Raw genomic sequence first — 12,009 nt, 5'->3', positions numbered from 1 at the left:
TGAGTCAGAAGGAGCAAGACAAACACTGTATGGTTTCCCTCATGTGTGGACTCTCTCTCCCTCCAACTTTACTGAAATGTAATTGACATATAACACTGTATAAATGTAAGGTGTACAAGGTAGTGATTTGATATATGGATGTATCGCAAAATGATTTCTGTAATAGGTTAGTTAACACATCCAACCGCACACATAGTTACCGTGTGTGAATGTGTGTGTGCGTGTGTGCGCGTGTGTGGTGAGAACTTTTACAATCTATTCTCTTATAAGGCAGTTTGCAGCACTGAGCCTGCTTGGGATTCTCTCTCTCCTTCTCTCCACCCCTCCCCCCTCGGAAAAAATAAACAAACTTAAAAGAATACATATACAATACAGTAATGTTAACTGTAGTCCCCAGAATTTATTCATCTTCTAGATGGAAGTTTGGACCTTTTGACAACCTTCACCTTCACCCCTCCCCCCGAACCGCCTTGACAACCACCTATCTGTTCTTTTCTCTATGAGTTTTTTTTTTTTTTTTTTTAAGATTGTTGTATGGGAGACACGTGGGTGGCTCAGTCGGTTAATCATCTGACTTCGGCTCAGGGCATGATCTCACAGGTTTGCGAGTTCGAGTCCCGCCCTGGGCTCTCTGCTGTCAGCACAGAGCCCACTCCGGATCCTCTGTTCCCCCTCTCGAAAATAAACAAACATTTAAAAAAAAAAACCACCTTCCTAGAGAATGGGACACTATTTACTGCACTTTATTACTCTCCTCTGTTTACTTTGGTAAACTGTCCAGTGTCCAGATGAGCGTATGACATTTACGCAAGATAGCGGGAGGCGTTTTCCACAGCCATAGGGTGCCAGGAAAAGGTAAAATGGTTTAGGACTTTCTATGACCTGATTACAGCTGTCAAGGAATTTTCTGTATTTTTAGGACTTTTGGAGGACCTTGCAAAACCATCATCTTTCACAGCCCCAGAGTCGATGAGCATAATGAAACTAACATTTCAGTTGCTTTTCCTTATAAAAGCTATTTTAGGGGCGCCTGGGCGGTTCAGTCCGTGAAGCATCTGACTTCAGCTCAGGTCATGATCTTGTGGTTCATGGGTTCAAGCCCCGCATTGGGATCTCAGCTGTCAGCGCTGAGCCCGCTTCAGATCCTCTGTCTCCCTCTTTCTGCCACTCCCCCACTCTCTCTCGCTCTCTGTCTCTCTGTCAAAAATAAGCACTAAAAAAAAAAAAAAAAAAGATTGAAGGGCGCCCGGGGTGCTCAGTTGGTTAAGCGTCCAACTTTGGCTCAGGTCATGATCTCACGGTCTGTGAGTTCGAGCCCCATGTCAGGTTCTGTGCTGACAGCTCAGAGCCTGGAGCCCGCTTTGGATTCTGTGTCTCCCTCTCTCCCTGCTCCTCCCCTGCTCTGTCTCTCTCTCTCTCTCTCTCTCTCAAAAATAGATAAATATTAAAAACAATTAAAAAAATTAATATGTGAAATCTAAAAAAGCCAGGCTGGATGGAGGCAGTTTCTACAAAACTCTTTCTACCCCCCTGACTTTGCTCTCCATGTACCCCCTCCCTGGTCCATGTACCACGCTCCCCACGGTTTGGGTGGGAACATGCCTTAGTTAAAAGGGAAGACTTTGGCATTGGGCAAATCTGAGCCTGAAATCTCCCCCTTGAAAGTGATCGACTTCACCCAGGTGAGTTTTCCCGTTTTGCAAAACTTCACATGGCTGCTTGGAGAACTGGGAAGGTGGTCGTAGGGAGCGCGGGGGGCTGAGGTGGAGGCGGGGTGTGGAGGCTCCGGCCAGACGAGACCTCCCCTCTATCCCCTTATATTCATATTCCTCAGCTGAAGGGGGGGGGTGCAGGTTGCTCTGTAATCGCCCCCATTTTTTGATTATTCTGCATGAGTAGGAATATGGGGGACATTTATTTTATAAACTTCTGTATTCTTGGAATTCCTTTTATTTTTTTTAATTTTTTAATTCCAAAAAATTTTTAATTTTTATTTTTGAGACAGGGAGAGACAGAGCATGAGCGGGGGTGGGGCAGAGAGAGAGGGAGACACAGAATCCGAAGCAGGCTCCGGGCTCTGAGCTGTCAGCACAGAGCCTGACGCGGGGCTCAAACTCATGGAGTGCGAGATCATGACCTGAGCCGAAGTCGGCCGCTTAACCGACTGAGCCACCCAGGTGCCCCTTTGAATTCCTTTTTAAATACGGATGTTTTATTTGTCATTTCTTTTTTTTTAATTTTTTTAACGTTTATTTATTTTTGAAAGAGAGACAGAGCGTGAGCAGGGGAGGGGCAGAAAGACAGGGAGAAACAGAATCCAAAGCAGGCTCAGCTGTGCTGACAGCTCAGAGCCAGATGTAGGGCTCGAACTCACAAGCTGTGAGCTCGTGACCTAAGCAGAAGTCGGACACTCAACCGAGCCACCCAGGCGCCCCTTCTGTCATTTCCTTAACAGAAAAAGAAAAGCTGTAGGAATATTCTCTTTTTTTTATTGTTATTATTTTTAAAAAAAAATTTTACAGAGAGAGAGAGAGAGCTCGAGCAAGAGGGGGAGTGGGAGGGAGAGAGAGAATCTTAATCAGGCTCCACACTCAGCACAGAGCCTGACACGGGGCTCGATCTCACGACCCTGAGATCATGACCTGAGCCAAAATCAAGAGTCAGACACTTAACCGACTGAACCGCCCAGGGGCCCCTACCCTTCTTTTTATTTTTTAAGGAAAGCGGGGACAACTTGCTGTGTGACCTCAGGCAAATCACTTAGCCTCTCTGAGCCTGAACAACCCCTTTTGTCGAGATAATAACCTCATCTACCTGACAGGATGGTGGTCACATGTGTAAATTTCTCCACAAACAGTAGATGGGATCACCTCAGAGCTCCCTGAGGAGGCTCCACGATGGAAAATATTCCGGAAGGAGGCAACAGGCCCAAGGAACCGAGCCAGGGACGCTGGGAGGCGGGAGTAGGTCTCTGCAAAGGAAAATCTCAGGGAGTTAACACTGGAAAGCTCCACGATCTTTACCACCCAGCCTCCAGACTCTGTTCCTTGCCCCAGGGGACAGCCTGGCCTGGTCAGCTCCTGCCAGAGCCCACAGCTTATCGTCTCCAAACCTGTGCTGTTTGCTGGCCGCTGCTTAGACTCCCCCTTCTGCCCTGCAGTCTCCCCGCCCGCCCCACCCCTCCCCCACCAGGTCAGAAGTGTTTGTAAATGAAGCCAGGCTCGCCAGCTCTCGCTTAAAGAAATCGGGCAGCCTTCCGAGGCTTTTACTTTCCTGTCATTCATGCGGGACAGGAAGCAAGTGTCAATGATTCTTTCCTGATTTGGCTCAGCCACCTGTCAGCAAGCTGTCTGTTGCCCAGGGAGGCGAGCAACCAACCGGAAGCTCATGTTGCTTCTAGAGGTCAGTTCCCCAGGCTCCGTGCCTGTAAAGCAATCCTTCAAGGGCACATGTACAGTAACCGAGGCGAGCACAAGCCGCTAACAGTTGTGAATATTTCCAGGATCTGCTGCCCCACCCAGGAAAACCAGTTGTACGGGGCACAAAAGTCCTCTCTGTCTGCAGTAGACTTCAGGACACAGGTTTCCTTCAGATTGTTGGGAAACGCCTTTTTTCCAACCATCATTTAAGTTAGAAGACTCTGGTGCTGGGGGCGCCTGGGTGGCTTAGTCGGTTAAGTGTCCGACTTCAGCTCGGGTCATGATCTCATGGCTTGTGAGTTCGAGCCCCGCATCGGGCTCTGGGCTGACAGCTCGGAGCCCGGAGCCTGCTTCGGATTCTGTGTCTCCCTCTCTCTGCCCCTCCCCTGCTCACGCTCTGTCTCTCTCTCTCTCTCAACAATAAATAAACATTAAAAGAAAAAAGCATTTGGTATTGATAATCACACAGCTCTAATGTGTTTGTGGAAACTCATAGACCTTAGTAAAAAGGATGAATTTTACTTTGTGTAAATTACACCTTATTTTTCAAAGAGACAATGCTTGGGAAAAACAAAACATTCATGCTGCCTGCAGGTATATATGTTTGTCAAAATGCATCCAACTGAATGCTTAAGATAGATGTGGTTTATTTAAAGAAAATCATACCTCAATAAAGTGTGTGATTGCCATACTATACATTTTAAAGGCCTGGCTCTGGAATTTTATTTGATAGCATTTGATGCAAAATCAAGGCCACTAGAACTCAGTTTCATTGATAGAAATCTGGGGGGTGGGTAAAAAGGGGTGGCTTGGTCGCTTAAGTGTCTGACTCTTGATTTGGGCTCTCTCCTCCTCTCTCTCTGCCCCTCCCCTTCTTGAGTTCTCTCTGTCGCTCCCTATCAAAATAAATAGATAAACTTAAAAAAAAGAAGTCAGGGATAATGAAAACATTTTCTCTTTTTTTAAGATTTTTTTTAACGTTTATTTTTGAGAGACAGAGAGCGTGTTTGTGTGTGGGCGGGGGAGGGAGGGGGGAGAGAGAGGGAGACCCAGAATCTGAAGCAGGCTCCAGGCTCTAAGCTGTCAGCCCAGAGCCCGACGCGAGCCTGACGCGGGGCTCGAACTCACAGACCCAGAGATCATGACCTGAGCTGAAGTCGGACACTTAACCGACTGAGTCACCCAGGCACTTCTATTTTCTTTCTTTCTTTTTTTAATATTTATTTATTTTGAGAGGGAGAGAGAGAGAGAAAGAGAGAGAGAGAAAGAGAGCCCATGCATGAGTGGGGGAGGGGTGGGGAGAGAGGAAGAATCCCAAGCAGGCTCCGTGCTATTAGCATAGAGTCTGGTGAGGGACTCATCCCATGAACCTTGAGATCACGACCGGAGCCTAAACCAAGAGTCAGATGCTCAGTCCACCGAGCCACCCAGGTGCCCCTTTTCTTTTTTTTTTTTTTTTTTAACTTTGCCTTTTTTTTAGTAATCTCTACACCCCACGTGGGGCTGGAACTCACAGCCCAGAGATCGAAAGTCAAATGCTCTTCCCACTGAGCCAGCCAAGCGTCCCGAAAATATTTTATTTTTCTTTAAAGACAATGAAAAGGCCTGTGGCCCTTTCCTGTTACTTCACTAAGGGTTTTCAAACTAAGATCCCAAGGAATCCTAGGGGTTCCTCATACTCCCCCTGCTTTTCACCCAACCTGAAGTCAGAGCTGCCTACTTCTGTGCCCCTCACAAGCTTTTACCCGAAAAGTTCTGAGACCAAAGGGTTTGAAGAACCAGAACTCTCAAACGATGACTTTTGCTGCCTCCTGAGTCACCCTTGTGCCCAAGCTGTGTCTGTCCCTTCAAGGAAGGGAGCCTGTGACATTGCTCATCCCAGCCAAGCTCTCTGTCTTCCTGCCCCCCTAGTTTTCTTTCAGTTCCTCAAAGCTGGTGCGCCCTGTCCTTCCCCAGGGCCTTGGGACATGCTGTTCCTTCCACCCAGAAAGCCTTCCCTCACTGGTTCTTTTGCTTAACTTGTCTCATCCTCTGATTTCTTCTCAGCCATCTCTTCCTCCGCAAACCCTCCCTGGATTCTTCCACTGGGGGCCATGTTCTTCTTCTTTTTTTTTAAGTTTATTTATTTTGAAAGGGGAAGAGGAGGGGCAGAGGGAGGGAGAGAGCGCGAATCCTGCATTGTCAGCGCCGAGTCCGATGCGGGGCTCGAGCCCATGAACCGTGGCATCATGACCGGAGCCGAAATCAAGAGTCAGACGCTCAACCAGCTCAGCCACCCAGGCGTCCCTTGGGTGGGACGTGCTAATGTCAGAAGTTCTCCCAGAACCGGGTTCCTGTCCTTCAGGGCACAAGTGACTGGTGGGGGTTGAGGCTGACTGAGCACTCTCTTGGTGTCTGTCTTCTTCCGACAGGGCAAAGTGCATGGCGGGGTGGGGGGGGAGGGGTGTCCCCTTGCTCCCCACCACATCACATCTGGCACATAGTAGGTGCTCAATAAGCATTGCCTATACTATGGCTCGTGTACACGGCTGTTTTTACATAGGGATTTCACACACACCTATCACTTTCACCAAAATACGACATACAGAAAGACACAGGTGTGGATCGGAGCGTAAGCTCAAATTTTTCACTCCGTTCCCAGAAGCTCTCCATCTGCCCTTTTCTCATCAGACTCTCCAGGAAACTTCCATCCTCCAACAGCATAGATTCGTTGTGCTTTTTTTTCCCTGTCTTCTTTTTTTGGTCCTTTTGGTTTTTTTTTAATGTATATTTTTCAAATTTATTTTTTTAATTTTTTTAATGCTTATTTATTTCTGAGACAGAGATAGAGCATGAGTGGGGGAGGGGCAGAGACAGAGGGAGGCACAGGATCTGAAGCAGGCTCCAGGCTCCGAGCCGTCAGCACAGAGCCCGGCGCGGGGCTCGAACTCACGAACAGTGAGATCATGCCCTGAGCCGAAGTCGGTCGCTCAACTGGCTGAGCCACCCAGGCGCCCCTCAAATTTATTTTTGAGAGAGATCGTGTGAACAGGGGAGGGACAAAGAGAGAGGGAGACAGAGAATCCCAAGCAGGCTCTGTGCTGTTAGCACAGAGCCCCCCACGCGGGGCTTACACCCACGAACCGTGAAATTTTGACCTGAGCCAAAACCAAGAGTTGGACACTCAACCAACTAAGCCACCCAGGCACCCATTTTTGGTCCTTTTTAGTATATGAATTTGTGTGGTATATTCTTTTTTGGGTCTGGATTGTTTTTACTTTTTACTTTGTTTTTAATGTTTATTTTTGAGAGACAGAACATGAGCGGGGGAGGGGCAGAGACAGAGGGAGACAGAATCTGAAACAGGCTCCAGGCTCTGAGCTGTCAGCACAGAGCAAGGCTCGAACCCATGGGCTGTGAGATCACGACCTGAGCCGAAGTCGAATGCTTAACCAGCTGAGCCACCCAGGCGCCCCTGGCCTAGATTCTTTTGCTCACAATTAAAATGGTGAGAATCTTCCAGACTGTTGCATATAGCTGCAAACGATACAGTGTGATCTCTCATTCATACTCATTTCTGTTGACCGGGGTGGGCAATTTTTTTTTTTTTTTTCCTGTAAAGGGCCAGATATAGCCAGGTTCACCTCTGTAGGCCATATAGTCAGTCTCTGTCACAACCTCTCAACTCTGCCACTGACCTAGGAAAAGCAGCCTCAGATAATCTATAAAATAGTGGCCATGGCCACGTTCCAAGAATGCTTTATTTATGGGCGCTGGGATTTGAATTTCATAGACGTTTCATATGTCACTAAGGATTACATTTTTTTCCCCCAACGATTTAAAAATGTAAAAACTCTTTGGCAGCTCCCCAAAGAGTTAAACATAGAATTGCCATATGATCCAGCAATCCTGCTCCGGGGTATATACCCAAGAAACCTGAAAGCAAGGATTCAGAGATGTTTATACACCAATGATTACAGAGGCATCATTCCCGACACCCAAGAGGTGGAAACAATGCACACGACAACAGAAGAATGGATAAACACAAGGTGGCCTGTCCATACAGAGGAATATTAGCCATAAAAAGGAATGAGGTTCTGGGGCGCCTGGGTGGCTCGATCAGTTAAGCGTCCGACTTCAGCTCAGGTTATAATCTCACGGTTCGTGAGTTCGAGCGCCCAGGCGGGCTCTGTGCTGACAGCTCAGAGCCTGGAGCCTGCTTCGAATTCTGTGTCTCTCTCTCTCTCTCTCTCTTTGCTCCTACACTCACGCTCTCTCTCGCCCTGAAAAAATAATAATTAAAAAAAAAAAACGCAAAAAACCCCAAAACGTAAAACCATGCTTAACTCCTGGGCTGCACAGAAATAGACAGTGGGCCAGATTTGTCCCATGGGCTGTCGTTTGTCACCATCTGTTGCGGATGGTTCCATTGAAGGAAAATAAACCATGAATGTATCCATTCCATTGTTGATGGGCACCCGGGTATGAACCTCCTATGCAGTTCACACACGGGGAGGTTATTTTGGACAGGCCTGCACTCCCCACCCCTGCATGCAAACTCCCAGCGTCTGGAACCAGGGCTTCTGGAATTATGCCCCAGGCACTACCTCCTGGACCAGCCCCAGCCCGGATGTGACAAGGGGGGGGGGGGCTCTTGAATGGGGAAACCGTGGCAGGGGGAGAGGGGGGCAGGGCTTCCCACCCCTAGGCCCCTGGAGTCTGGCCTGGGGGCTTCCTCTTGGCCCCGGATGTGGGATGGGAGGGTCAGGGGGCCAAGAAACTTTGCCAAGACAGGAAGCTCCACATTCAGAAGCTTTAAAGAGGGACATGTGGCAGGGGCACGAAATCAGTGTCCGAGATTTGGCCTGCTGAGTCCATCCAGAGGGTAAGTGACGGCTGCCCAGAGCCCAGCCCTGGCTCAGCCCAGAGCCCCAGCCCGAGGGGGCCATGGCAAAGCGGGGACTCCAGCCGCGTCCCCCACAGGGACCCAGGGTTCCATATCCCTCCTGCTCTGTAGGCCCCATCCTCCCCGGACCCAGCTGTGGGCGTCTCGGTTCCCTCTTGCAGTGCCTCCGGAATGAAGGCTCTTCCCCTCCTCCTCCTCCCTGTCCTGGGGCTGCTGGTGTGTGGCAGGTCTCTGTGTCCAGTGGAGGAAGCCATCAATGAGAGGATCCAGGACGGCACCCGCTCAAGTGAGGACCCTCAGCAGGGGCCTCAGAAACCCCTCTAACTCCTGACATAGAGCCACCATGAAGCCAGCCCCAACCAGAACCAAACCTCACCCCCAGACCCGACCCAACCGCAGCCCCCATGCAGCTCGGCCTTCAGCAGAAGCCCCAAATCCTCCTTCCTCTAAAACACTCACCGGAGCCTGGGAGGCGGTGAGCTGCCCGCCCACGGCTCTCGCTCTCCACCAGGCCCCCCCCCCCCCCACCACCCGGGCCTTCCTCCAAAGCGCTTTCCAGACCCCCTGGGCGGGTCTCCAAACCACCCCGGCAGCATGAGAGTGGGGGAGGGGCAGCTTGGTCTCATTCGGTCCCTTCTTCTCCCACAGTCCTTGAGACAATAAGGACCATCGGCCTGAGCTGCCGAACGGTCACCTCCAGGGGTGACTTGGCCACCTGCCCCTTAGGTGAGTACAGAAGTCCTTTGTCCAGGCTCTCAGTTATATTCCCAGTACCCCGTACCCCCTCCCCCTAAGACCAGCCTCTATTTCTTTCCCTTTAAAGGTTTCTTTATTTTGAGAGAGACAGAGGAAGGGAGGGGCAGAGAGAGAGGGAGACAGAGGATCCCAAGCAGGCTCCAGGCTCAGCAGGAGCCCAACGCGAAGCTCGATCCCACAACCCTGGGATCCTGAGCTGAGTCCGAGACGAGTCCGAGGTTTAACCAGCTGAGCCCCCCCCCAGGCGCCCCCAGCCTCGGTTGCTTGAGTCCACTTCCCTGGAGTCCTGGCCTGCAGCCCCAGCCCTCCCCGCGCCCCCGCTCCGGGACCGCATTTCCTTAGGACACTGGAGAGTCCAGGCCCCCCAGCCGCCGGCCTCCCTGCCGCAAGCACTGCGGCCCCCATTCCCAGGTGTTGGAGCCGCCAGCCCCCTCCGACCCCCAGGCCCGTAGCCTCCGGCTCGGGGCCAAGCTCCCTCCCCTGTCGCCCGCAGGCTTCGCCGTCACCGCCTGCACTTGTGGCTCCGCCTGCGGCTCGTGGGACGTGCGCGCCGAGACCACCTGCCACTGCCAGTGCGCGGGCATGGACTGGACGGGGGCTCGCTGCTGTCGCGTGCAGGCCCCCGCCTGAGGGGGGGCGTGGCCAGGCCTCAGAGGGGCGGGGACGGGCCTCGGAGGGGCGGGGCTGGAAATAAACCCTGAGAAGACGACCGCGAGGGGCTGGGCGCCGCGCTGTCTTGCTGGGGTTTGGGGGAGAGAGCTGGCGTCTCCGAAAAGAGCGGTGCACGTAGACGCTGGAGGGAGGCGGTGGCCGGGGGGCGGCGCCCGTGGCTTTCTTCTGGCCATCCCCCTCTTGCCATGTTTGTCCCCACCTCTGCCTCGCAGAAGAGGGCCTCAACTTCCTCTATAAGACACTCACACCCAAGGAGCATGGCCTCCTTCGGGAGGGGAAGTGGATGTTACCTTTGAGGCCACTTTGACGATCACCCTCGGGTCTCTGGCCTTCCAGGAAGGCGCTGGTTCATTCTGCCCCAGCCCCCACAACGAGGCTTCATCAGGGGTCTAGGTCTGGACGGCACGGGGACCCCCGCCCCCCATCCCTCATACACTCCAGGCCCCCCAAGCCCCCAGTAGCTCCAGGGTCAAGGTGGACCCCTGAATCACCTCTCGCCCAGAGTCCTGAGCCCCCATCCCTCACTCCCCAACCTCATTGAGGGTCCCTCAAGGCACAGGCAAAGCCAGGCCGTGGACAGGGAGGAATCTCCACCGGAGCCGGCTGAGAACGCTTACCTGAGGCCACGAACCGCGAGTTCACGTTTTCACACTTGCAGGCGCGGTTTCGAGGAGTTAGTTAACAACCCGCGGTATATACACCGTCACGGACACTTGAATATGAAAACAGAGTGCAGGGTACTTGTCCGCTCTTTGGTGTATCCCTGGCGCTTCAAAGAGAGCATGTCACATAGTAGGCACTCAGGAAATGTCTGTTAAATAAATAACCACATACGCACGTGGATACCCCACGCAGGTGCACACCCTCCATGTCCAGACACAGTTACACACGGCCATGTGCACATAGTACACAACCCAGTTACTGTGGTCACACAGGGATACACCATGCCTACACACGCATACACACACACACACACACACACACGTAGGCACAAGGAGGCACCCCTGAATCACAAAGGTGTGCCCGTGGAAAGAGGAGCATAGACACATAGACATATTTAAGCCCTGGACAGAGTCCCCATCCCAGCCTGGAATGACAGCGATCTCAGTCTGAATTCTGACCCAGAAGATGAGTCATGTGCGACCCCTGCACAGCTTCCTGGGGGCACAAATCTGGTGATTCAGAGTCCAGTTCCCTGGGACTCCTAGTCCTAATTTATTATTATTATTGTTATTATTATCAAATAATAATCCTATTAGTTAAGATAGTTTTAAATTATCTTAAAACCCAGTCCCTTGAAAGACACAGACTCAGACTTCAGAACACTTGGTGCCCGGTCTTGAAAGGGACCCCAGCCTCAAATGTCACAGTCCCCAGCAGCACGCTTCAGGGACTTGGGAATGGGCAATGGGGTGGGATCCTGGTTTTCAAGATGTTTTGGACTCTCCTTCCACCGCCACCCACCTCCTACGATGCCACAGCCTCCTGTCTGCTCCTGGTGGCCATAAGCTGACATCACAAACACTCCCGTTGCCCCTGGAACCCACCCAGACCCCAATCCAGAGGTTCTTCTCCTAGGTCCTCCCTCCTAACCCCACGGCTGCCATGGGGTTGAGGTGGGACCACTGAGTCAGAAGTGTGTTGAGGAGAGAAGTTGAGTCTAGTACCTGGCCTGTCCCGCCCCCTCACTGATGTGGAGGGGGGTGCCCTCTTTTGTCCCCAGATTCTGATCAGAATGCGTCTTTACCTCCAAGTCCCACTCAATTGCCCCCCTGTATCTGGACCCCAAGAAGGTACTCTTCAGAGACTTCACTTCCAACACAGTCATTCTCTGTCCCACAGTGCACACTTGGACAGGCAAGCTCCTTTCTTAAGCCTCCATTTCCTCATTTGCCAACTGCCCAGCCCCCTGAGGCAGCCAAGATTGGTCTAGTTGCAAGTGCCACAAATGCCACCTCAAACTAGTGTGAGCAAAAGTAAAAGGAAATTTCTGGGTTATGTAACTGAGAGGCTCAGGGTAGAACAATGGATTCAGGTATCAGATGATGCCTCCAGGACCCGACTGCCTCTCCGGTCTGCTTTCCTCACTGCTGGCTTCTCTCTCAGCAGGTCCTTCCCCATCACAGCTCCAGGCTTACATCTTCCCAGTCTCTGAGAGTCCCGGTGGAGAGGAAAAAAAGACGAAATGCCTTTTTTTCCTGGTAAATGCAACCAAAGTCCCGGGCCTGAGCTCCATTGGCTGACTCTGGCTCATTTGCCCACCCCTGTGTCAAATCT

General features: G+C 51.6%; 1 protein-coding gene across 3 annotated transcripts; it reads left to right on the top strand.

Annotated features, from left to right (window-relative positions):
* The first annotated feature begins 8,217 nt into the window (after positions 1-8,217).
* RETN (resistin) lies at positions 8,218-9,761 on the top strand. 3 transcript variants are annotated; one of them, XM_047096159.1, is made up of 4 exons: positions 8,218-8,283; positions 8,466-8,590; positions 8,953-9,030; positions 9,554-9,761. In XM_047096159.1, exons 2-4 carry the CDS (start codon positions 8,476-8,478, stop codon positions 9,688-9,690), a joined length of 330 nt encoding a protein of 109 aa, XP_046952115.1. In that variant the 5' UTR covers positions 8,218-8,283; positions 8,466-8,475; the 3' UTR covers positions 9,691-9,761. The 3 variants fall into 3 exon arrangements, with proteins under 3 accessions (XP_046952115.1, XP_046952114.1, XP_046952116.1); XM_047096158.1 differs by having other exon boundaries at positions 8,246-8,283; positions 8,416-8,590; XM_047096160.1 differs by lacking the exon at positions 8,218-8,283 and having other exon boundaries at positions 8,359-8,590; positions 8,953-9,062; positions 9,532-9,761.
* Positions 9,762-12,009: the final 2,248 nt, after the last annotated feature.

This window comes from Lynx rufus, unplaced genomic scaffold (genome assembly GCF_022079265.1).
Source record: "Lynx rufus isolate CCGP_SWC_20201006 ecotype Redwood Valley unplaced genomic scaffold, mLynRuf1.p SCAF_4, whole genome shotgun sequence".
NCBI lineage: Eukaryota > Metazoa > Chordata > Mammalia > Carnivora > Felidae > Lynx > Lynx rufus.
This window is presented reverse-complemented; position numbering and strand designations above follow the sequence as displayed.

Bases quoted from the DNA above. Each gene is read 5' to 3' on its own strand.
- RETN (XM_047096160.1), top strand. From the start codon at position 8,476: ATGAAGGCTCTTCCCCTCCTCCTCCTCCCTGTCCTGGGGCTGCTGGTG. The intron at 8,591-8,952 runs GTGAGGACCCTC...CTTCTCCCACAG, and splicing joins CCAGGACGGCACCCGCTCAA to TCCTTGAGACAATAAGGACC. The intron at 9,063-9,531 runs GTTATATTCCCA...CTCGGGGCCAAG, and splicing joins GTCCTTTGTCCAGGCTCTCA to CTCCCTCCCCTGTCGCCCGC.